General features: G+C 43.4%; 1 protein-coding gene across 1 annotated transcript; it reads left to right on the forward strand.

Annotated features, from left to right (window-relative positions):
• The first annotated feature begins 7,613 nt into the window (after window positions 1-7,613).
• On the forward strand, window positions 7,614-25,835 carry abhd15a (abhydrolase domain containing 15a). Its single transcript, XM_032545757.1, has 3 exons — window positions 7,614-8,526; window positions 20,263-20,615; window positions 24,308-25,835. Exons 1-3 carry the CDS (start codon window positions 8,017-8,019, stop codon window positions 24,942-24,944), a joined length of 1,500 nt encoding a protein of 499 aa, XP_032401648.1. The 5' UTR covers window positions 7,614-8,016; the 3' UTR covers window positions 24,945-25,835.
• Window positions 25,836-26,250: the final 415 nt, after the last annotated feature.

Genomic DNA, 26,250 nt, shown 5'->3' on the forward strand with positions numbered 1-26,250 from the left:
TGCGGAACTTAAGCGCCTGCTCCGCCGGACTCCGCCATCCGTTCCAATTACAATTTTACTTCCAATTTATTAAATTTTACTGCAGGTTTATACTAGGCTCCGTGCGCCTGTTGTTTTTCCACGAACTTTTGGCCAAGGGCTTCGGACGCCCTTCACGGATATTATGTTTTATTTTTACCTGTTAGAGTCTAGAATGTCCAGGGTTTTCTTATTCGCGCAATGACCCTCAGTCATTCGCCACACATTTAAACAAGAATCTACTCACCCTCTCCTGTCTTCCCCTCAGAGCCGTCAACCGTAAGATCCCAGCAGGCAGGCAGAGCGCCAGCCCTTTAACAGGTTCTGATAAGCTTCCACTAGGAAACTTGCCGTGCGCACGGTCTTTACTGGGGTCCACCATGCCCGCTGGAATCCTTCCGGTATATTGGCATCCGGCTGCGAAGGACCAAATAATGTCAGGTCTAAAATACCTATTAGAGACAATTTAACAAACACAAGAAAGACAAGAGAGTTAGATTCTTTTATACTCGCGAGGAGAGCAGACAGAGAGATGTTTCCAGTTACAAATCTCCGACTACTCTGGAAACACATCTGTCTGTTCCTCTCTTTTATTGATCTTTAGGAAACCCTGCCACACGGGGCGCTGCAACTCTAAAAGGGTGGAGTCAAAGCATTCATCACATGGTTGCAGCGCTAAATAATATTCACTTCTAGACACATGTTATCTATACTCTAAATCTTTCTTGCTCCAGGCCCGGTGTGAAACAAGACACATTGCATAGCTTCAAAGCAACGGCTTTGTATCACAAAGCAGCACAGAGCAATTAACACCTCTGTCTTGTAGGAAGTCCTGCAGGGCAACAGCTGCTGAGAGTAGCTGTCACCCCTATTTCCCAGGGCAGTCTCAGGATAGAATCAAAGTTATTTAACACACAGAAACATTATCTAAATGTAACTACAAGGCTACATGATACAACAAATATTTGATAATTACTAAAAATACAATTTACCTAACAGTCTCACTGAAGTATTTAAGACTAGCTATTACAAGGTAAGGTAACAGCTTTTCTTCAACAGTAATGCACATTTTGTTGATGTCTCTTGTTTGATAATTAACACAATCTCAGTTTTTGTTGTTTCAGTAACACCAAACATTAGACATCAAGTTGTGAGAAATTCTTCATAAACAACTAAATATTTAATGGTGTGCCTTAATTTTTTACATATCACTGCAAGCATAGCTGGAAAATATAGTGTGTAATCTTTCTCAGTTGTAATTTAGCCGCTCCTTCAGAAGCCACAGATGTTGGCAAGTTGACAGGTAAGTTAGTTCAGAAATCTCATGAAGGTTCGATCAACCTGAGCGAACATGTAATACTCATTTACAGGCAGTTCCAGGATTTTCTATAGGAACACAAAGACTTTCAGGTTTAGAAAAAGATGGAAGACTTCATTACCTGGACCAAAACAAACAAATCATGCAGAAGTCACTTCCAACCACAGAGGAACGTTGCAACTCAGAAAGGAGGAGGGGGAAGTTGAATTCAGGTAACAGGCAACGACTACAGCAGGCAACTGCCTCAGGATTGAGACAGATGTGACTGTATCACATTTTTATTGTATTTCACTGTGTTAGTGGCAGAAGAGATGCTCTGATTAGCATTCAAACCCTGTTATCTAGAGCCATAACTTTTACATTTTCTCTCAATAGTTACTCTGAAGGAAAATTAAATCTTTAAAAAGGGTAAAATGAAATAAGTCTGATGTGCTTTGTTTATTTTAAACTTGTGAAACATACACACTGCAGAAGCTTGTAGCTGTTTTCATCTGTACCTTGAATCAAAAGTGCTGCAGAATATTCCAGCATGGACAGTTTAAATCCTGACATTTCACTTTGACTGGAGGATGGAAGCACTTCATAAATACTGCGAAGCAGAAATCTAGGATTTTTAACTCTTCAAACCAGGCTGACTTTTAAATGTTTAAACTGGTATGCATGAAGAACCAAAGAGTTTTGACATGAAGGTTCAGGGTAAATTTTAAAAGTCCATATCAGGATTGTTTTTAGAGTTAAATAGCTACTCCTGTCGATAGGTTTTTAACTCGGCAAGATTCAGTGGGGATTGAATGGTGCTAAATAATGACAAGAGAAAGCTGGTCTGTGTCCTGGAAAGGGTCCTGAAGCTACTGTACATTGGTTTCTCTAGATTTTACGACCTTGGCTTCATAATTCAATAACTTTTCTTGGAAACATCATGCCTTGACTGAGGTCTTTATTGTTCCAAATGGTTAAACAGCAGAAAAAACTCAGATCTAGAGTTTAAATCCTCTCACTAAGCACATGTAGTTATGGCTTGTGGCACGGTCACTAAGACCAGCGACGATTATATGCTCCCCTGCTTAAGAAGACTAGAGCACGTGAAACTGTTACTAATCACCATTTAATCTATTTTCCATGAAGCAACTCATGCACCATTACTCCGAGAAAGGTCACAAAGAAAAAGGAAAGGAAAAAAAAGAGCAGTCATGCATATCTGCATAACTCGGCATGTTTTTCCTGTTACCGTCGATCGTGCAGCATTTACTTCTCTGTCGTGTTTCCTCTTTTTGTGTCAAATTGCTCTTCCTTTACTCATTTGACTCTCCAGCACCATGTCACTTTGTTCCTCAATTATTTTTTTCTTTTATTTGAAGTCTCTCTCTTTTGAGAGAGTTATTATTTCTGAGGGGGGAAGGTCTCACATTAGCTTTCTCGTTGATGGGCTTTTAAAATTAGAACAAAGCCTTGGGGGCTGGCTTAGCACGTTGAACCAGGTGTTAAACTAAAATGGCACAAACTACTTCTTAGAAAAGCAGCATGCATATCATAATGAAAGGCAAATAGATAATATATATAATAATTCCAATATATTTTCTTTAGTTTATCATTTCAGTGTTGGCTTGAGATCTTAAGCCATCTCAATGGCTTAAGACCTAAATTGTTCATTTTCACGACACGGGAAGTCAAAGTGGGACAGGAAGGTTGCTGCTGAGGATGTGGTCACGGGCTGTGAAAGTCGGTAAAACAGCAGCTTCGCACCTCGATGGGCTGCTTGTGGCTTCTGAAAATGCTCAGAGCTCAATTTTCATTTCTATTTTTGCGAGGATCCCTGATGCTATAAATTTGTGTAACTTATTTATGTTATCGCAAGGATTGTATAAATGTAAAGACACTTGTTTGGATTAGCCCGGCCAACGCTCCCCCACAACAGAGTGCCACACATTACATTTTCATCTGGTGAAGTGGCAAGTTTTGTTTGACGGTGGATGTGAGCCAGTCAGCACAAAGTGTTTTACGTCACAGTTGAGGTTCAAGGAGAGGCTAAATACTGCATGGCTATGTGAAGAAATGCCTCTGTTTGAAAGGGATAACCCAAACATGAGTTCTTCAAATGACTACACTTAAAGAGTTTGAGTAGGAGGTGGCTGGGATGTTTCTCTTTATAGAGCCTTTATGATAAGTGATGAAAAAACCTTGTCGTAACCACGGTTAGCCACACGGGTTTGCTTAAATCTGGTAATCTGACGGAAGCAGCAGCACGGTGACTGTTTAGTTTGATGTTTAGAGTTGCAGCTGAGCCATGGTGACTTTGTGCAAAGGAAGAGGAAGAAAAAAATATGTACAATGGCACAAAACGGCATCGCTCCAACACAAAAACAAAAAATAGGAAATGTCATTGTTTTCCAAGAAAATATTTACTTTTTGACATGAAATATAAAATATGAACCATAAATCATCTTGCTTCCTTGTATTATAGTGTGATTCTCATTCATTTATTGGTACCATTATTTAGAAAATGGAAAAGTGAACAACTGGAAAGCAAATCTATCAAGGTTATAAATAAAAGAACCTAATCTAACCTAGCCTAACCTAACACACACTAGCAGCATTTAGGTGTTTAAATATGCTGCTATAGCTGTTTTACTGTGTTTAGTTGGAACTAAGATTTTTACAGAGTTATCATTGCCAAACAATTGATTTTCTTTTAAGTGTTAAAAACATCTTAGTAATTTTGTTCAATATTTATTCCTTATGGCATTCCACAACATAAAACAATTTTAATGCATTGAAACCTACCAGTGATATTCAAAGTTTGGAGATCATGAAGTGTGCTCTTCCAGGGCAAAAATGTTACACTCTTACGAGATCCATCACAGAATAAATAAATGACAACACCTGTGCTCCACTTGTGACTTCTGTAGGTTTCCTGGCAACAAATGTGCTGCACATGAAAGGTTTTTCCTCTCTGTTCCTGTCTCTAATTTGAAGGAACTAAACAGGGTCAGCTCATTCAGATTTAATGTGTTTTGCTTCGCCTGCATATTTTTTATACTGCATTTTATTGATGTTTAATGTTTTGGAAACTGGATGTTTTAAGTCAAACCAAACTCAGATTCCTTGTTTGTGCACAGAATCATGGCCAATGAAGCTGATTCTGATTATATATGGTTAACAAATTTAGACTGACAAAACCAACAGTTCCATAAAAATATTAACACTTAGGGAAGAGTAAGCAATAGTGAAGTGCTCTATCTGGAGCAAAGAGTAAAATATATAGAAGCTACTGTCATGGAGGAACCCTGCTCCTTAATCCTTCGTACCACGAAACTGAGCTAACTAATCTGTGGCTGTATGTGATGTTAGCTCATACTGCAACATAAGACAATTTGCCTCGACCTCATGTTGATTTCCTTTCAGCCTTTTAAATGTTTTCTTTGAGTGTAGTGTGAAGGGTTTTTTCTTAAATGTGCAGCTTGATGTGGAGGTAAATGTTAGCAAAATCTCAGCTAGAAGACTTAATTCATTTACTGTGCCAAATGCAACCTCTAGGCTGCGTCTTCATTTTGGCCTAGTAACCTACTTTTTTTCTAACGCGTCAGCAGTGCTGGGGAAAACACTGCACAGCCTGAAAAGCATAGGACCTGATAGCAGTTTAGAGGGATCACCATGTGCGCCAATACATACATTCCAGTTTTCATGTATTTTTTTTGCAACACTGAATGAAACAGAAGAAACGGTTACTAGTCTGCTCTGAAGGACCATGGATTGTTGTATTTCTCTAATCACTCAATGATGTGTACATAGAGAGTTCCCAGATGCCAAACAGTTATGACTGCATTTGCTGCAATCACAGAGCAGCCAGATTTATATTGATATCAAGTTTGACATTAGTGCACTCTGTTTTCTAATTTGCTGACTCTCGATGGCAGTGTTGCTCTGGATTTATTACCCTGATATTAGAGTAGATACAAGCACATCACATGCTTCAGGTTTTGATTTGTTTAAAAAAAAAGATACAATTTCCTCTTCCTTCCTTCCAACATTTTGCTATTTTGAGCTGATTGGTCACATAAAACTTAAATAAAATATACATTGTGGCTCTACCATGACAAAATGGGAAAAGGTTTAGCTTACTTCAAACATCTTTTCATAGCTACCAGTGACATTGTTAGTTTCCTTAGACTTGCTACACACAGGCTGCATTTACCAGAGCTTTCTCTCTGACATAGGTCTTTCATCAAACAAATATTGTTACATGTAAAATCCAAACCTTATCTAATAAAGTCTTCTTTTTTGTCATTTTTACCTAAAATAAAATGTGATTTGATGACCTCCTTTCCTGCTTTTATCAATGCAAAATAGGTTATTGCTGCCCAGATGGCTCTTTTTGTCCCTTGTGCCTGTCAAAAAAGATTTTTCTTTTCCTCGTGTGACCTTTACAGAGTCACTGGCTCTGAATATCATCAGATATTTTATATTGTTGCTCTGTTTCACAGTTGTTTCCAAGCATGTAGAAAAAGGTTGACATTTCCATAAATAAAACAGATTTGAAGAGAAACACAATGTAAACTCAACCAATTAATATCTGTGTGAGCTTTGAATGATGAAGGTAGTGAGTAACGAGATGCCAACATCAATATTTAATTCACACTTTATGCAGGATAGATAGATAGATAGATAGATAGATAGATAGATAGATAGATAGATAGATAGATAGATAGATAGATAGATAGATAGATAGATAGATAGATAGATAGATAGATAGATAGATAGATAGATAGATAGATAGATAGATAGATAGATAGATAGATAGATAGATGAAAAATGACTTAGGCCATTATTTTAGGTAGGAGATTCTATTATGTGGTCACAATAGTCCTTAACTATTGACAAAACTTCTAATTTCCAAGAAATAAACCAGCATGATGTAACTCATACTCAACTCAACCATTACAAAAGTACTTCATATTCCCTGAATGCTTCTGCCTGTTACTGCCAAACCAGTACTTTATTGAGATCTTTTGTAGAATAAAACAAAGTGCTACACGTTTGTAAAATGAAAGAAAAGTGATAAATGTTACTATTAAATGGTTTTCATGAATAAAATTTTAAACATCTGCTCTGCCTTTATACTCAGAACCTCCTGAGGTCAACAATTTCAGAAACAACCTTTTGCTTACTTCAGCAAAAATATTTATATATCACTTCTTTGTAAACCTTCAAACGACCACTCCACCGATATGGATCAAAGAGCCTTTCCACTGCAGCTCTGGCTGCTAGTAAGCATCGTCCTGCTGAAACATGAACCTCCACCCAAGCATCAAGACTTGTCCAACAAGTCTTCTTGTCACCTCTGACCTGCATCTTTGTTCCTGCTGAAGAAAACATGGTTAGGATATTACCTAATTTTATTCTGCTATTGCCACACCAGGTCTATATGTGTGATGTGCTTTATAAATAAATTTGACTTGACTCAAAAGCACTGTCCTTCTCAGTTAGCATCAAATAATCTCATGTATGTGACTGCAAAAGATTATTTGATGAGAGTCATCACTTTTTCTGAAATGAACAGAGCAAAGTGAGATGTTGAAAGTTTGAATTACTTTTTTAGGATAAAAAGACCCCCAATTTGAAATAGGATTTTGCGAGATTCTGGGCTTTTTGCTGAAGACCAGGGTTGTGAGAAGTATGACCCGATCATTTTGATAACTTTGAAATGACCTGTTGGTACTGAATGATACTTCAAACAGGAGGGACAGATCTAAACTGTATATGTTATCTAACTGCTGTTTTAGGTATGTAAATGTAGCTGGATGAAATGCAAATTGACAAGGGGCTTACGTCAGCATCAGTACCAAGAAATACTGTACCTCTTATCCAAATAGGAGGTATGTTATAAAACTGCATTTTGCATCCAATTATGCAGTACGGCTTATATATTTTGTCCTTTCCCACACGCATCTCATTTAGAAAACAGAAACTGTTCACCTGCTCAACAGGTCACTTTGCATAGAGCGCATGAAAAGAAGTGACCATAGCCTATGGCTCTGGTTATGACTGTACCCTTGGTGGCTTAAATGCACAAGGTCGCAAGTTCCCAAATTAATTTAGCAGGAATTTGGATCTCACTGATACCGATCAGAAACTGGCTGTACTTATTGTTTTTTTTTTTTTCTTAGAAATGTTGAAATGTTAATAAAACTCCTGATTCCTGGAAGTTGCCTGTTTTAATGAGTCAGCTTTAAAACATCATCAGGATGACATGTTCGGTCAGAAGGAGGGGAGGGAGTGTGCGAGGCGTTTCCAACACGAGCTGCGCGCTGATCTCAGGCATTAGTTGTGTTTGGGCACCACAGGTTTAAGCATCACTCTCTTGGAGCTGCGTGCTTGAAACTGTGAGCGGATCCGCCTCGTTGATCCCAAGCTGCGTCCGGGGAGGAAAACGTGCTGGAATTAAAGCAGAACCCGCTACGCAAAGACCGCCGTGTGTTTCCGATGGACCGGTCGGTGCGCGCTGGCACAGGAGGGAAGTAAACACCTCCTTTAAAGGGCTAAGCAGTTTTGAAACAATTTTGGGGGGAAAAACTGTAAGAATGACAGCTGCCTTGGATATTAGTCGTGAATGTAAACTTCAGTTTCAGATACAGCCGTCAAAGTGATCGCGTTCTCCTGATTCCACTTTGCAGACCGCGCCAATGCTGGAATGGCTTGTGGCTTTCTGTGTTGTAATCCTGGTGCTTTTCATATGGCCGGGCACCAAATATCTGTTTGGTCCCAACGCCTTCCCTCAGAGGCTGGGCGTTTCACAGCTGGCAGCCGGCAGCGACGGTGCCCGCTTGGTGTGCGCGGAGGGAGCTGACGGCACAGGGAAAAAAACACGCACTGTGTCGCTCATCTGCAAGCCCTCCGCGCTGGCCAAGTACCTCCAGAAGCACTGCAGGACTTTCAGCTGCTACTCTCCGTGCGGTGGATGGACGTGGAGAGCCAGCGCTTTTCTGCAGAGCGCGTACGAGGCGTGCTGGCCGTGCGACAGCTCGGTCCAATTCGTGCGGGACAACCTACAGCTCAGCGACGACGGGCTGGTGTCGTTGGACTGGGCTGTGCCGTCCCACCACAGGAGACGCAGGACTTCCAGTCACTCCACCAGCCCAGTTTTGCTCATCATCCCCAACTCCTTCGGAAAGATCACAAGGAATGTGGTGAAGGTAACTAATTAAGGCCTGAGTTCTGTTTCACAATTTCCTGCAGAATATAGACATAAAATAAAAATTTGCAACAAACTGTAAGCAGTAACAGATTTTTCCACCAGAGCTGTGGATGGGCAGCTCCTCCAAAGTTGCCATAGACCTCTTGGCTATACTTCACTGATTAATGCTCTAATGTTTTAGTGATGCAGCAGTTGATCAGAGGTCTGTCAGCTATTGGGATATTATTTGATGACATTAGCCTGTTTTAAACTTCTCCACATGTTTCTCCCTAACCTGTCTGCTGTGCTCCTTGACCTTCACGATGCTGTTTGTTCAGTGATGTTCTCTAACAAACCCCTCAGGGCTTCACTGTTATAACAGCTGGATGAATATTGAGATCAAATCACAAGACTAGGCGACTGCTGAATACTTGGTTCATCTCAGTGTTGTTTAGAGAATGCACACCAACACTTCTGATTTTTTTTTTTTTGTTATCTTTTGCAAGGTCCTGAAAATGACAAGCTATTATAATTGGAAACTGCATTTAGCTGCATTTGATTTTAGTGTAGTTTTTGTTTGTCTTTTCCATCAAGTACATTCTTATATAGTTAGATGCATTGCTGTTAAAATACATCACTCTATAAATTTGAACATGAACATAAGGGATTTTTTTTTTGTTTTACTCGAATGATGGAAAAATAAATTGAATACAGGCTCATGCAGTTTGTTAAAGCAATTCCATCTTCTCAAAGCAGAAGTGCTTTAGTAAAGTGACACTGAAAGATGCAAACATCCCAATCTGCCATTTGGGGAAAACAGCAGCTTCCTGGGGCAAAGTCATACTCCTTTGGAGGAAAAGAGCAGATTGGTTAAAAAACAGAGAGCTGATGCACGGCAGTCTTTCTACATCTCCTTCCAATAGACTGACAGAGGTAATTGAGTGAGGGATTACAAAGCATCACTTGACTTGTGAAGCCGGGAGCACACCGGCTGGGCTCTTTCATTGTTCAGGGCACCTGGCATCACGCTTCATTGCACTCTCTTAACCTCTGTGTGCAAATCTGTCACAGGCTCCCTGTCAGCTCTATATCATTAAAAAAGCCAGCTCTACGAGCACGGTGTTAAAAAGTAAATATGCTCAATATTAACCTGTAAATCCAAGGAAATTTATGGGTGTGTAATGAAGCGCCTCGTTCAGACAGATGAGCTCATCTTCCTTTTTTCATGCTCTCTTAGTGATGTGGTCATCCGTTCACATTTGAAAGAACTGCACACTAAAGTAAGACTTAAGACTGCCTCTGTCACTGGTGAAATTCACTATGCAGAAAGAGATCACAGTGCGAGAAAGTGAGTAAGTGCGGCAAAGAGATGAAAGCGCTTGTGCTGTGTGAACATACACACTCGTGTCTGTATCTGTGACACAGAGAAGAATCAGAGAGAGATATGTGGGTTATGGAGCCTGTGATCTTCAGCTCCCTTTTATCACAGAACACAAACATTTTTAAATGGATGACTTGTCTGAACTTCTGTGATTTTATATTTTTGCAAACATGTTGTCTTCTTCTACTTCCATCTTTAGGACCAAAGTGCCATACATATTGAAAAAAGATGCCAGAATCAATATAAAAAAACCCCATAAAACAGGGGAAAGAACATTAGCTTAGCTTCTTAGCTTCTCAAGGGACGTCAGAGGCTGAAGAGATGAGTTTTAATAAGTAAAAAAGAGAGAAAATAGTTAAGTCTAAAAGGTTAAATGGAGAAGACAAAGGAATGCATTAAAACAAAAATATATATATTTTAAATGTACAGGCAGCCAGTGGAGAGGAGCTAAAATTTGGGTTATGTGCTCATATTAACTTGTACAAGCCAAGTGTGCTTTCTACCATCTTGGACTAGAAAATAATATAACTACTTGCAAAAGTGCATTGTGTTAATCAAGACAAGTGTTGAAAAAGGCATGACTTAGAATCTCTAAATGCTTCTGAGAAAGGCCTTGCTTAACTTTAACCATCATTTACCCCACAGATAGTGATGGTTGTCTTGGCCAAGGATCCTACATCTACGGGGACGGTTTCATCTGTGCCAACAAACCATAACTTCTGGTTTACTTTTATTAAATTTTAGAAAGTTGAAAGAGATCCAGGCCTTTACATCATCGAGATACTGTGATGTAGCAGAGAATACAGTTTTCTTTGATAGTGGGACATAAATCTGAGTGTCGTCAGCATAATATTGGAGAGATATGCCACAGAGCCAAGTGGGAGTAAATAAAGAGACAAGAGCTTTGTTAATTCAGTTTGGCATACATCATGTAGTCATTATATCCTTGATGTAGAGATCAGAGGTTAGTCTGAAGCAGAATTAAAACTCAAGGAAAATACATACATTTGAGACAATATATACATTTGATCTACCTTTGTAATGCAAGTAGCCCAGGTCTGCACTAAAATACAGAGCTAGTCTTGTTTGTATGCTCCAATTACCTATTAGATACTGTATATCTAAATATATCCTGGTATAAACCAGCCCCTTGTTCTAATGTTTTCTTCTTACAGAGGGTCTGCATCCTCGGCTAATGAGAAACGATTGCTTGCTGGAGGCATAAACTTTGTCGAAGTTTTATATTTCATCTAACGTGTGGCTTTGCAGTGTTTCCCCTAGGGACTTAGTCTTAGGGTGGGGGGCCCACCAAGTCACATCTGCAATTGCAAGTTTTACAAATGCTAACCCACTCTTGCTAACTTACCAACTTTTTCACTAAATCGGTATCTGCATCTTTTTAACGATTGTTCTTTGATTGGCCAAAGAACTGCAATAGGTGCATCTCTACTTTCTTTTAATAACAGCAATCACTCTACCAATCAGTGTAATCAATGTAATGACATACTCCATTTATGTCTCTCTCTTCCTTTCTATATCTCTTTTTCTGTCCGTTTCATCTACAGTATCTTTCGAAGCTAGAGAATTAGTCCAGCAGTTTTTCAAAATTTTCTGTACTGCTAAAGCAGCTTGCTTAGCAGCTTGCATCTCAAGTGAGAATAAAACGGCAGAGGTAACCCACACAACAGCAAAACCACAATGTTGCTGTGTCTCTGCAGCACCATCATACCTTTCAAAGCTTATTCCAAAATAAATTGTGGTGTTCAATTTTCTCTGACAAAATCAACTACTGGAGGGTCTATTTGCTTTGCTTTTTATATTTATTTTGAGACAACAGAATATTATCCTCATAACCTATGACTATAAAAAAAAGACTATAAAAGAGATTCACTTTAACAGTTTATAATTTTTTATCCTCATTTTGAAAGACATCACACCGAAGGAACTGCAATATATCGAAGGTGTGGAAAGATGTGTAGGAAGGAGCCCAGTTTTTATTATTAAAGAGAAGTATTTTCAATATCCATAAATATTTCTGCAGGCAGACATCCAGCGGTTGTACCCATCTCGCCTTACAACATTAACTCCCCTGCTGACAGAGCGGCTTCATCGAGCACATCATGACCTAGTAAAGGTGAATTTGATGTGCTTTACACATTGTTTGTGGAATTTATTTTTAGGTGTAGTTCTTTTTGTAAAGACACAGAAAATAATAGTTGTATTATGTGGGGAATTTCTTTGCAATGTACCCCTCGACTTTGTCCTTTCTCAGTCTAAGAGGAGAGCAAGCTGCTTTGACTGATTACATTTTTAGTGGGATGCAATTTTAACCGGGCTCCGGTGCAGGTAATGTAGGAACAATTTATTGGTAATGGTCATGACTGTATCACCTCTGGATATAATCATAGAGGAAAAACTCAGCTTTTCCAAACCTGATTTATCATCAATAAAACAAGCTGTATGAATCACCTGTATCATTATAGTTACCACAAATTATGTGTATCAAATGCTTAGTCTTGCAAAAAGTATGGCCATCCACCGAACATTCAAGGCACATTTTGTCGCATAGCAACTAAAACCTTCAATGTGTCTTACTGGGATTTTACGGGACAGGTCAACACAAATTAGCGCATGTGTGTCAAGTGGAAGGAAATGTAATAAGACATTTTGTTTCTGGCAAAAATGTCAAGGCCCTACTGCCCATCCAGTTGTTTATAGTGCAGGCTTTCCGGTAAGCTTCATTGAGCTGCTGCATTGCATACGTCATGGGCAGACATTAGCGATTGCGTAGTCACGCCTCCAGCAAGCAATCTTTTCTCAGTACCCTGCAGGCTGTATAGTACCTGTAGAGGTGAATTCTGTTTTATTGTTTTGCTATCTGATGGTTTGTTGCATTTAAAGGTTTGTTGATGGGATTTGATTTTAGTTCTAAATGTGAAATAACTTGAACTAATCAATAAAAACTGAAGGAAGTATCACTCTTCAGTATAGAAACCCTCTACTACAGTAATACTGTAAGGTCAGAGCGGGGCGTTTTGTCCAGTGTGCAGTCTCTGCTTCAGGAAATTATCACTGAGCTGACATTTAATCAGCCTTGTTAGAAAACTGCTGAAGCAACTTGTTCCTTTTGACTTTTTCTGCAAAGGAACATTTCTTTCATAATCCAGTGTTATTTTCAATATTTTTGTCAAAAAATAAACCTACTGTGCAAAATATATGTATTAAATCTGTTCATTTCCAATTTAAGATTCATAGAAATCATTAAAAGTGCAATGATGCTTCATGGTCTCTGTGTCTGTGTATGCAGAACAGGAACAATTGTGCCAGGGAAATCTAAATCATGCCTTAGGTTGTCAGTTTTGCTAAAGATCTTTGGAAATTCAAGCTGAAGTGTGCAGATTTAATTCATATGTCTTTTGCTTATGCTATCTAATGAAGCCTAGGCGCAAATTCAAACTGGAAGACTCTTTTATCCCCACCGGGACCCGTTAATTGAAGCGACCTGCCCACAATCGTCGACCTATCAACGCCGGACCAAGCCACGTCACGTCCAATCACCGACCAAGTCCCAGCTGATAAGGACCTTCATCCATGGTGTCCTTCGCTCTCCAGCCGAGCTCAACTTGTTCAGCTGCACGCCTCAGCTCTCAGTCAGCCATCTCACCAGATCCTTTTCGTCGTCATTGCTCGTCCTTCCACCTCTAATGTCAGTCACAAAAGCCGCTTAGCCGCGGGCTCGGCGCCTTCTTTTCCTTCAGACGCTCCTCAGATGGAAGAAGAGTTCCTTACGGTCCAGGCCTCATTCATTCCAGACAGCTTCTCCCGCCGCTCTCTCGCCGATCTGGGATCTACCGGCCCTCGCTCCTATGCCACCCGCTTCACGATCTGTCTCTGGCAAGTGGACACATAATCCCACCGTCTACGTTGCATACATCCCCTGGCAGCCTTTCTCCGCCCCGGCCGGGCCTCAACGTCTCGCTGCTTCGATCTACGCTGCCGTTTCCTCCCAGCTCATCGTCCACCATCTTCCTTTCCACCGCCAGCGTTCATCGCACCGCCTTCCCACTGGTTCCCCGCTTTGGCTCAAATCCGCATGGCCGCTGTCAGCCCGCCCGTCAGCACCTCCCATCGGACTTCCCACGCCACGCCCGCCTCGGGCTTCGGGGGTAAGATGTAGCCTTCACGTGCCTCATTCACTCTTTACAACGCGACAAAACGTAGGAACTTTATTAGTTTATCCCCTTCCTGAACTCGCAGGCCCTACTCGCATGCGCCTTTCAGGTTGCGTTCCAAACTTCATCATTCTTACATCAATTAGTTACTTTGGGGGCTTCCGTACTTCCCATGCATGTGTTCTCGCTCTTTTTCGCAGTTAAAACTGCTTATCTGATGTTTTCATGTCGTGGCCTTTTTCTCCAAGCCGCCTTTAAACGCATCATGAGTGCTGAGACGCTCGCGCTGGGTTACCCAGAGGGCAGCGAAGGAGAGCGCAGGCGCGTTAGAACCTCGGCAACAATCAGCAAACGCAAAGAACCGTGCAAATGTTTCCCCAAACCAACCGACTGAGGCGAATAGGGCCGTTTGATACAGGCAATCATAGCTAAAAGTTCACTCTCATAAATACAGATAGCTAAAAGGCGACTCTAGCACTTCAGTTAGCTAAAAGGCGACTCTAGTACTACAGATGGCCAAAACGTGACTAGCAATTCAGTTAGCTAAAAAGTGACTCTAGTAATTCAGTTAGCTAAAAAGTGACTCTAGTAATTCAGTTAGCTAAAAGGTGACTCTAGTAATTCAGTTAGCTAAAAAGTGACTCTAGTAATTCAGTTAGCTAAAAGGTGACTCTAGTAATTCAGTTAGCTAAAAGGTGACTCTAGTAATTCAGTTAGCTAAAAGGTGACTCTAGTAATACAGATAGCTGAAAGTCGACCCAAGTAATACAGATAGCTGAAAGTCGACTCTAGTAATACAGATAGCTGAAAGTCGACTCTAGTAATACAGATAGCTGAAAGTCGACTCTAGTAATACAGATAGCTGAAAGTCGACTCTAGTAATACCTTAAGCTCGTTGACAAGTAGCCTGCAGGCTACCGATGTTGTGGTACATGTTCAGCCTCGTAGATTCATTTCGCCCTACCCGTTAAATTTTATCCTGAGCCAGGGCGGTTCTCCGCTAATAAGCAAGCTGTCCCATTTTCTCATATTTCAAGCTCATGTCCCGTCCAGTGCTTTTACGCTTCATCTCTCATCTGAAATCTGCATACCATTTTTTCTCAGATTATCCTGCCACTTCCTGGTTCACTCAGCTTGTTCTCTAGCTCACTCAGGTTCCAGGCTCAGATGCGTTCGTTCCATCTCGCTTCTGAACTAATCATCATAAAGCACCCTCCGGTTTCCCTTACGGATTCGTTAACACGGCCATCAGCACTTACAAGCCGCCCTGAAGCCACGGCTTTTTATAAAGGAACCAAACCCCCTCATCATCGCCTGGGTCCAAGTCAAGTAGTCGCACGGCACTTTTCAACTAGCCAGCCAAATCAATCAATCAAATTCCTATCGTATAGCATGTCGTAAATGGATTAACATAACTGCGCTTTAAGAGCTCAGGAAACCGTCCGATTCACATTTACCTTGATTGGTTCCTTGTACTCTCAAGCTGCATCAGCCGTTGTCGTAAGAGCTCACGTTCAGCGTTATGAAGTTATCGTTAGAGGCCGTTCAGAGCTGTTTGTTCAAGAGACCGGGAGCGGGTCAACGAATAAAAGTAAGTTTTCTCCGCGTTCAAGCAGGATTCGTATATCCGAGCAACTTAAATTCAGGTATGTCAATCTAAAGAGTTATCATCACGATAACGTTTTTTGCGGTTTATTTGTCGTCTCGCTGCCATCTGCTGGTACAAAAAAAAAAAAAAAAAAAAAATTAACTCCATAGCGAGTGAAAATAATAGCTTCATTTGTCTCATCTTCCGTATTTCTCGTAGACCGCTCTCAGCTCTATTTAATAAATTTCGAACCAGAAATCTCTCCTCTCATCCCTTACCGGATGCTTGTGGCTGCTGTAGTATTTAAAGATCTCACTCAACAAAGCTTTTTAGCAGCAAGGTGTCTTCAGCGCAAGTGCTTTTATATCATAACAGCTCAAGAACCAAAGTCATGCATAGGGAAGCAACAAACAAAATATTATATCAAGTCAAGTTCCATCATTAACTTTGTAATTGAGCATGTTTCCAATACATTCTAAACAGGCGGGTTTTAGTCGAGATTAATCAAAGTCGTGTTTCAGCTGTTTTAAGGTCTCCCGGGAGTTGCTCCAATCCGCGGGGTTTAGATGCTGAATGCTCCTTCTCTTTCTGGCCTGGTCCCGGGGTCGTAGAGCGGCTCAAACCGAAAGACCTCATGAGCCTGGGAGGTTGATGCTTTACGGCAGATCCTCATTGTTTCGTGGTGCCAAGTCGTTCAGTGATTTGCAAACTATCAATGGTATTTCAAAGTCAATTCTTTGGGCAACAGGGAGCCAGTGTCGGGATCTTAAAACTGGCGTTTCGTGCTCCATCTTCCTGGTTTTTAGTGAGAACGCGATCAGTAGCATTTCTGATCAGCTGCAGCGTTCGATTGATTTGTCGGAAAGACCCGCGAAGTCGCGTGGCAGTAACCAATGTAACTGAAGATAAACACATGGATGATGATCTAGATCTGGCGAGTCGTTGTTCTTTATTCCAATAAGTGCAAAAAATTTTACATAATTTATATATGGGCATATATATATAAAAATCCCCAGTTCATCTTCAGTATTCTTTTCACGTAATGAGTATCTCTCTTCCGTGTTCGCAGCTTCCCTCAGTGCCAGACGAGCACTGCACGATCCACTGGTGGTGGTTGGTCAACCTCAGGCAAAAGTGCACACTCTTATGCAGCAAACGTGATGCATGTCCTTCCCCTCATCGTCCTTCACACTTTTATTTTCAGGTTCATTCTAGAATGATCTTGTCTTTCGCCCGTTTCCTCTAACGTCACCCTCTGAGTCTGATCCTAGCATCAGCATCCCACCTTCAGTAGCAGGCAGTTATTTTCTCACTCTAGTCTATTCATTCTCCCATCCTCTTTTGCTATCTCACAGCTAGCTTCCTTCCACCAGCTAACATATCTTTTCATAGCATCCACTTTACCTTTGTTCACCTTCATCTGCCATCTTCTCGTCTCTTACCTCTATCTCTGCAATCATCTTCTAATTACTCCTCGAGACATAGCCCGTAAGCCCCTAGTTAGCCTAGCTCCTCCTGCCTCTAATTCTGAGCTTCGGCCCCGGCCTCAGCTCTTTTTGGGGGGATCTCATTCTCTATCAGTAATATCACTCCATAGTATCATTATTTCACCTCTACTGGCCTTCACCCATCAGCATTCCACCTTCTCTTGCCCCGCTGTGTCCCCGCTCACCCATAGTGATCACTCTTCTCCCAGCGGCACTTCTCCCTATGCCTCGAACCATTCCCAGCTGTCCTTCAGCCATCTGCCTCTCTCCTCTAATGCCTCGCTGCGCTTCCAGCTTGCTTCTTTTTCTAACCAGCTGCCCCTCATCCCTTGTCCTGTTCCTTCCTCTGCTGGTCCCTTCCATGTCTTCGTTACCTCCTAAGCCCTGCCGCTACCAGCTGGCTTCTTTTTCTAGCCAGCTGCCCCGTATCCTTTTCCCCGCTCCATCTCCTCTATTCAATGCGTCCCTTTATCTTAAGCCCTGCTCCCTCTATCCTATACCCTGCTTTAGTTAATGCTGGCGTTTTTTAACCAGCATCCCCCCATCATATGCCCTGCTCCCTCTATCCTACACCCCTCTTTAGTTAATGCTGGCGTTTTTCAACCAGCATCCCCTGTCTTATGCCCTGCTCCCCTCATCCTACACCCCTCTTTAGTTAATGCTGGCGTTTTTCAACCAGCATCCCCTGTCTTATGCCCTGCTCCCCTCATCCTACACCCCTCTTTAGTTAATGCTGGCGTTTTTCAACCAGCATCCCCTGTCTTATGCCCTGCTCCCCTCATCCTACACCCTCCTTTAGTTAATGCTGGCATTTTTCAACCAGCATCCCCTGTCTTATGCCCTGCTCCCCTCATCCTACACCCCTCTTTAGTTAATGCTGGCGTTTTTCAACCAGCATCCCCTGTCTTATGCCCTGCTCCCCTCATCCTACAACCCTCTTTAGTTAATGCTGGCGTTTTTTAAACCAGCATCCCCTCTTCTAAGCCCTGCTTCTATCCCTTCATTCTCACCCCACGCATTCCCCGCCGGCTTTCCTATCATCATGCCCTGCCGTGTCCTCTGCCAACTATCGCCAGCCCACGTCCATCCCACTAGTCCCGCAGCATTTCCAGCCGGCTCATCCTCCAGCATCCCTATGCCCTGCGTTCTGCTACCCCATGCCCCGTTGTGCCCTCAGCCGGCCGTCACCTCCCAACATCCCTTCCTCCCTTGTCCTGCCGTATCCCCAGCCGGCTCTCACACCACGTCCCTATGCCCTGTGTTTTGTGTATTCTACCGCCTCTTGCCCTGCAGCATTCCCAGCTGGTCTTCACTTCCCGTCCTACTCTCCCTCTCCTTTAACTGTCATGTCACTTCCTTTACGTTATTAACTCGGTAGCCAAAGTCAGCGCAACTTCTTTCCCCCTTTTACTTTCTGCCTTATATTCACGGCCTCGGCCCCGGCCTCGGCCTCTTTTTGGGGGATGACGTTCCTAACAGCATCGGGGATGCTCATCTGAAGCCTATCGCTAACGCTGCGATAACCGTTATCCCCAGCCGGGGCCCGAGCGCCAAAGACTTTAAATTCTGTTTGTCAATAAACTCTTCTAATTGTCTTCTCATCTCCGTCTGAGTCTCTCCAGATTGAAATGAAGCCTAGGCGCAAATTCAAACTGGAAGACTCTTTTATCCCCACCGGGACCCGTTAATTGAAGCGACCTGCCCACAATCGTCGACCTATCAACGCCGGACCAAGCCACGTCACGTCCAATCACCGACCAAGTCCCAGCTGATAAGGACCTTCATCCATGGTGTCCTTCGCTCTCCAGCCGAGCTCAACCCACCACCACCCCTTCTCCTCCATTCGCCCGGTCCTGAGGCCCGCACCCTTCTTCAACCTCCACCACCAGTGCCGGGCCCCGGGGGATGACGTTCCTAACAGCATCGGGGATGCTCATCTGAAGCCTATCGCTAACGCTGCGATAACCGTTATCCCCAGCCGGGGCCCGAGCGCCAAAGACTTTAAATTCTGTTTGTCAATAAACTCTTCTAATTGTCTTCTCATCTCCGTCTGAGTCTCTCCAGATTGAATTTGGTTAACAATGATTCATTCTGATGGGTAAATGAGTGATGTTCTGGTGTAACAGTTTGTCACTGCACTTTTCTGACTGTCTTGCAGCTTTTAGAGTAAATCTTCTTATCTTGCATAATTTGTTGCTGCTGTAAATGTTAGATCCAGGAATGTTGTTCCTGCTCCTTCATTCAGGTCTACTTTATGTAGAAACTGAGCAAAAAGTAACTTTTTTTTGCCCAGTTTATTATCTGATATGCAAATAACAAACTGCATCAAGTTTATGACAAACTTTTAGTAATTGAATTGTTTGCAGGTTGATCTGAATCTGACTGTGGAATTTTATCGGAATGAATTAAACTTATTTGAATTAATTTAGAGCTAATTCTTTATGATTGTATAAAAAAATCGACCCCTTTTTCGTGCAAAGTGGTTTGAAAATAAAATTTTGGGCATTTGCTCTGGTCAGTTTAATTGATTAGTTATGTTGTGGGTTTGAATGAAACATAAGCATTAGAAGGAAAAAAATGGTTGCTTATGTCATGCAGTATTTATTACAAGATATAAACACAGGTTATAATTTTTCCTTCCTCTGATATGAAAAGAGTCTGCAGCCTTATTTGGATTTAATTAGAGCATGCATTGTTTTCTGAAACTGTAAGAAAAACTAAATTTCTTTTTTTCCCCAGAAGTGAGCAAAAGAGAGTAAAACAATACTTTTGATCAGTTACAAGTTAATGTAATAATTAAAAAAAAAATTAATGTACAAAATTATTTTAGTCAAATATATTTATAGGTATCTTTTATCTTGTTTTTACAAAGAGCTTTCAGTGTAATCTGACCATGTCACAGCAGTGTTTTGAGTTAGTGGGCCCAAAAGAGAGATTGCTTAATTCTCTGACATTTCAAAGAGGCTAGGTCACACTAATTCAATCATTGGTTTACTCATAAAAACAACAAAAGTCAATTGCTTCACATCACTCCAGCCTGTAAGCGTTTCCTTATCAACCACTGTGGCCTAGTATTTTTGAGACATTGAATCATTTATTATCCTGTTTCTGCTCTGTGTCTCTACAGTTGTGTGAATCGGCTCTGTCCCACGGCTACCTCCCTGCAGTCTTCAACCGCCGCAGCCACAATAGCACTCCGCTGACCACCCTCAAACTGCAGCAGTTTGGCGACCCTTCGGATCTGCGAGAGGCTGTGCGCTACATTCGCTACCGACAGCCCGCCGGAAGACTGTACGCAGTGAGCGAGAGCTCGGGGTCGGGCCTCCTCCTGTCCTACCTGGGGGAGTGTGGATCCTCCAGTTATGTGACGGCAGCGGTCTGCCTGTCACCTGTGTTTCGCTGCCAGAGCTGGTTTGAGAGTGGGCTATGTTGGCCCCTGCAGTGGGTGATGGCACTGTATCAGAAGATATGTCTCAGCAGGTAAGGAGGGGGAGATGAACGAGAAGAAATTATAATTAGTGGTTTAATGATACGTCAAGTTCACGACTCAAGGTGATACGCCAAAATGAGGTTTACCAGACAAGACAAAGTTTGAGCAATATCTTGGGGAAAACTTTTAGATTTTGAAACAAACTTTGGAAAACAAAATCGCAATTTGGCTTTTAAAGAATTTGAAATCGGTAGGTGTGTGACAAAATCTGATGGCACAAGATGTCTCTGTCTCAAAGAACTAATCAGTTGCTACCAGCATGTTACTGCTGAACTTGCGTGCATAAGCACAAAACAAGCCTCTGTTGAAGTCTCTTGTTAGGGAGCATTTGGGTTCAGAGTAAAATAATAAATACTCATACAATCAGCAAACTATTTCATGTATTACAGTGACAAAAGTCTCCCTTTCATCATCTCTGGTTAGATATCTAAAATACTTATTTTACTCAAATCTGAACTAGATAATTGTACATTAACCCCTTAACTGTCACCCTCAAATTGTTAACATGTAAGTCAATGTATCCATGAGAACACCGGGGATAATTAAGGGGTTAAAAGAGACCTTTTAACAGAGTTTAAAAATAATGAAACCTTTAATCTATTAATGAACTACAGTTTTTTAAATGCCTCTTCTGGTCCCCAAACCTTCAAATTGTCATGAAGTGCGGGTGGTGAGAGGTGGTGAGGCAGAGGCAGCGGACCCAGGTTAGATGAATGATGAATTTAATGAAGACGCACAGTCCCAAACAACGAACAGCAGGCACATGGAAATACTGACGATGAATAAGACTAACATTGACGAGGACCCGACGACGAACAAGGAACACAGGTGGAGTTAAATACATGGGAGGGTAATCACAGAACGAGACACACCTGGGAACAATCAAGGGGAGGACAGGACAACGAAGAGACTCAAGGACACAGAACACTCTAAATGAACACAGAAAAACACAGATCCTGACAGTACCCCCCCCTCAAGGGCGGCTACCAGACGCCCACAAAACAAAAACACAACAAGGGTGGGCGGAGGGGCGCTGGACGGGGGGCCAGAGTCCAGAAAAAACAAAAAACAACCCACCATTGTGGGCGGAAACACAGGAAGGGCCAAGAGTCCAAAAACAACAAAAAACTACCCACAGGGTGGGCGGAGGCAAAGGAGGCGGGAACCACGGAGGTGGTCTGGCGGTCGTCCGCGGCGGCGGGAACCACGGAGGTGGTCCGGCGGTCGACCGCGGCGCTGGAGGCGGGAACCACGGAGGCGGTCCGGCGGCCGTCCGCGGCGCTGGAGGCGGGAACCCCAGAGGCGGGGACCACGGAGGCGGTCCGACGGCCGTCCGCGGCGCTGGAGGCGGGAACCCCGGAGGCGGGAACCACGGAGGCGGTCCGGCGGCCGTCCGCGGCGCTGGAGGCGGGAACCCCGGAGGCGGGGACCACGGAGGCGGTCCGGCGGCCGTCCGCGGCGCTGGAGGCGGGAACCCCGGAGGCGGGAACCACGGAGGCGGTCCGGCGGCCGTCCGCGGCGCTGGAGGCGGGAACCACGGAGGCGGTCCGGCGGCCGTCCGCGGCGCTGGAGGCGGGAACCCCGGAGGCGGGAACCACGGAGGCGGTCCGGCGGCCGTCCGCGGCGCTGGAGGCGGGAACCCCGGAGGCGGTCCGGCGGTCGCCCGCGGTGCTGGAGGCGGGAACCCCGGAGGCGGTCCGGCGGTCGCCCGCGGTGCTGGAGGTGGCGACGAGGAGTTCCGGGGGCCGCCCACAGACGGCGACGACGAGCCCCCCGAGGCAGGGTCTCTGGTGGAGAACAGGGGGTCTCAGTTGGAACGCGGGGGGTCTCGGTCTCGGGTGGAACGCAGGGAGTCTCGGTCTCGGGTGGAACGCAGGGAGTCTCGGTCTCGGGTGGAACGCAGGGAGTCTCGGTCTCGGGTGGAACGCAGGGAGTCTCGGTCTCGGGTGGAACGCAGGGAGTCTCGGTCTCGGGTGGAACGCAGGGAGTCTCGGTCTCGGGTGGAACGCAGGAGGTCAGGGTCTCAGGAGGAACGCTGGAGGTCAGGGTCTCAGGAGGAACGCTGGAGGTCAGGGTCTCAGGAGGAACGCAGAAGGTCAGGGTCTCGGTAGGAACACTGGGAGTCTCGGAAGGAACACTGGGAGTCTCGGAAGGTGCGCCGGCTGGAACGCCGGCTGATTCGGCCTCGGGTGCGCCGGCTGGAACGCCGGCTGGTTCGGCCTCGGGTGCGCCGGCTGGAACGCCGGCTGATTCGGCCTCGGGTGCGCCGGCTGGAGGTGAGCCGGAGCGAAGCCTGGGAACCGGCTGCGGGGGCGAGCCGCAGCGAAGCCTTGGAAATGGCTGCGGGGGCGAGCCGCAGCGAAGCCTTGGAAACGGCTGCGGGGGCGAGCCGGAGCGGAGCCTGGGAACCGGCAGCGGAGGTGACAGCTCCGGAAGGCGACGAGGGGCCGGGTCCACCGGCGGCTCACGTCGCTGTCTCCGGGCCGACCGTGGAGGTGGCGGCTCCGGAAAGCGACGAGGGGCCGGGTTCACTGGGGCTGCACAGTGGCGCAGTTGGTAGCACTGTTGCCTTGCAGCAAGAAGGTCCTGGGTTCGATTCCCGGCCGGGGTCTTTCTGCATGGAGTTTGCATGTTCTCCCTGTGCATGCGTGGGTTCTCTCCGGGTACTCCGGCTTCCTCCCACAGTCCAAAAACATGACTGTTAGGTTAATTGGTCTATCTAAATTCTCCCTAGGGGTGTGTGTGTGTGTGAATGGTTGTTTGTCCTGTATGTCTTTGTGTTGCCCTGCGACAGACTGGCGACCTGTCCAGGGTGTACCCCGCCTCCCGCCTGGAACGTAGCTGGAGATGGGCACCAGCAACCCTCCCGACCCCATTAGGGACAAAGGGTGAACAGAAAATGGATGGATGGATGGATGGATAAAAACTGACTGTCTATAATTGTGGAAATAGAAACAATAAACAGTCCAAGGGAGACAAACACCTGCCCTGTTTGGTTTTTGAGAACTCCAAAGCTGCCAGATAACGACTGGCTGAAATGATCTGCAAATAGACCAACTGTGCAAATGTGCGCCTTTTAAAAATAAAGAGGAAACTCGAGCTACTTTAGGTTCGACACCTCTAAATATTATTGTATCACTGGAATCTGTAATAAAATCATATTTTTAAAGGACTTTGTGTAAATTTAGTTTTAAACCACCTTACTCTGCAATGAAACATACCCAATGCATTCTTTTAACAATGTTTTCCAGGTTTGTTGGAGTAAAATAAAAACAACTTTTATTTGATTTCTCTCATACCCCAAGATATTCTATGTCTTCATAGAGATATTAATTTGTTTTTTCTTCCGATTAGCAAAAAGGAGCATTTAAAAAAATAGATTATTTAAAATGAAATGAAAACAGAAATTTTAGATGGTGCATCTGCAGGTACTCAGAAACCATTTATCGGAGAGGCATGGGCTATTGGAGGGAGCAATTAAGTTACCACAGCAACAGATGGCCTGCTTGATGTCAACTTAGTGATTCTGAGAGACATCGTGACCCAGGTGAAGTTCCTCAAATCAAAGCTATTAGAGAATCTGAGACCTGTGCGGCTCTTGAGCATTGATTTACTGTTTTCCACCTAGTGTCTCTCTTTTCATGTCCTGCTTTGTTCATTTGCATCTGTCCTCATATTGCAGGTACAGGACGGCGCTGGGGGACATCATGCACACAGACACTCTTTTTTCTAGCTGTTCCCTGCGTGGGGTGGAGGAAGCCCTCTTCTGTCAGTCTGGCTACGTTGGCTCCACATCTGGGACCAGCAGTGGTTGTAGCGCTTCAGGAGCCTGGGATGCTTACTGGGAACGCAACGAACCCTTAAGAGACGTGGATGAAGTGGCTATTCCTGTTCTGAGTGTGTGCGCTAAAGACGACCCTGTGCGAGGAGACGCCCAGTCCTCCCTGCCCCTGGAGCTCTTTGAGGCAAACCCACACTTTTTCCTCCTTCTGACAGACCGTGGAGGTCACTGTGGCTTCTCCACCCAGTCGGATAGAAGTGCCGGAAGCGCAGCAGGCTCTGTGGTCGCAACAAGTACAGTGGACAACCATGGCCCCAACTGGAGTCACAAAGTCATGCTGGAATTCTTCCGAGCGACCACGGACTTCTTCAATGCAGAGGAGCGAGCGAAGCAGTTCGCTGCGAGGAGGAGAGGGCTGGGAGGGGCTGCAGGAGGGTGGGCCTTTCGTTACCGCAGCGTCAGTACTTGTAAACGAGTGCCAGCATGTTCCCATAATATTCATGCAATTTATAACTGGCAAAGATCATATACTCGATGAAGTAGAGGGAATTTTTTGAGTTTCATTCTTTGTGTTTGTGCTCAGACTTGTATAAATGTTGATGAAAGCTGCAAAATGTCTCCAAGGCTGAGTTAAATTTTTCTCTAAATCAGCATTTCTTTATGTTTTTTGTTAAAAAAAAAATCAAGTCCCCTATTGCTTGAGTCATCGCAATGGCTTGTATATAATTTGAAAAGTATCGCATCATCATTATTTTATAGTTTTTGGTCAGTGCATATTATGCACAAAACCTTAAACAATTCAGAGGAAGTCAAAAGCTCCTCAGGATGTCAGGTACATGCACTCAGACCTGAACGATGCTTATCTGGGAAGGTTGGGGAAATCAGAACCAGAGTTCAAAACAGAATTCTCATAACTGGATGCTTTTGTCATATTCAACAGCTGAAATTCTTAAACTTTTGCATTTTTTGTATGTATTATTAAAAATTCCTATTTAATGTCATATTAATATTTTTCACTAAAGTGATTATTCATATTCATACGTTCATGTAGCATGGCTTATTTTTGTCAGGTTTTCCTGTTTTGAGTGCAGATGTTGCAATTTTTTATTTCATGTAAAATATATTAATTGAGTCATGCCTAGGAAAGAAAGAAAACTAAGTAGAATTTCAAAAGAATTAATAATGAATCCTATTTCTAATACTATATACATGGAAGATATATTATTTGTGTGTCATGTTCAGGGAAATGTCATGTCAACAGAGAAACTGTTTCTGTTTATTTCCATTCTCATCACTTAATCATCCGTTATTCAAATTCTTCAAAGCCAGCTAATATAAATATTGTTTTTTATCCTTAAACTTTATTTGTGTAATTTCTTGTGCACCAACTACATACATTCTGAAAGACAACAGATATGGTGCTGAGAAAGTCAAATCCCTGGAGAGGTGAAGACATGATTCAGGTGAGCAGTGAAACACTAAGTTTTTCAGAATCGCCAAAACCAGATATTTATCTGAAACAGGAGGAACAGAAGCAGTCTTAAAGAGCATCACAGTGAAGTCAAACATTTTAAAGGTTAGGACGTAGGGTGTCCTGACTTGATTAGTTACAATTCAAATTGTTGTTGATGAACAAAAGAGTTAATTCGGAAAGTTTGCTATAAATTAAATCACTTTATTTTACAGATATTAACATAAATAAATAAATTATGTGAACATTTCTTAAAACAACTGAAAGCTTAACATGCCCTGGTGCAACAGAAATACATTTCTCCTTGCTCTGGTTGTTTCTGATTGGGAGCTGGGAAAAGGTGGAGAAACTATTTATTTTCACAAATTATCTC

Source organism: Xiphophorus hellerii, chromosome 18 (genome assembly GCF_003331165.1).
Source record: "Xiphophorus hellerii strain 12219 chromosome 18, Xiphophorus_hellerii-4.1, whole genome shotgun sequence".
NCBI lineage: Eukaryota > Metazoa > Chordata > Actinopteri > Cyprinodontiformes > Poeciliidae > Xiphophorus > Xiphophorus hellerii.

Excerpts from the sequence above, each read along its gene's own strand:
- abhd15a (XM_032545757.1), top strand. The coding sequence starts at position 8,017 with ATGCTGGAATGGCTTGTGGCTTTCTGTGTTGTAATCCTGGTGCTTTTC. Across the intron at positions 8,527-20,262 it reads TCACAAGGAATGTGGTGAAG|TTGTGTGAATCGGCTCTGTC; the intron begins GTAACTAATTAA and ends GTGTCTCTACAG. Across the intron at positions 20,616-24,307 it reads CAGAAGATATGTCTCAGCAG|GTACAGGACGGCGCTGGGGG; the intron begins GTAAGGAGGGGG and ends CTCATATTGCAG.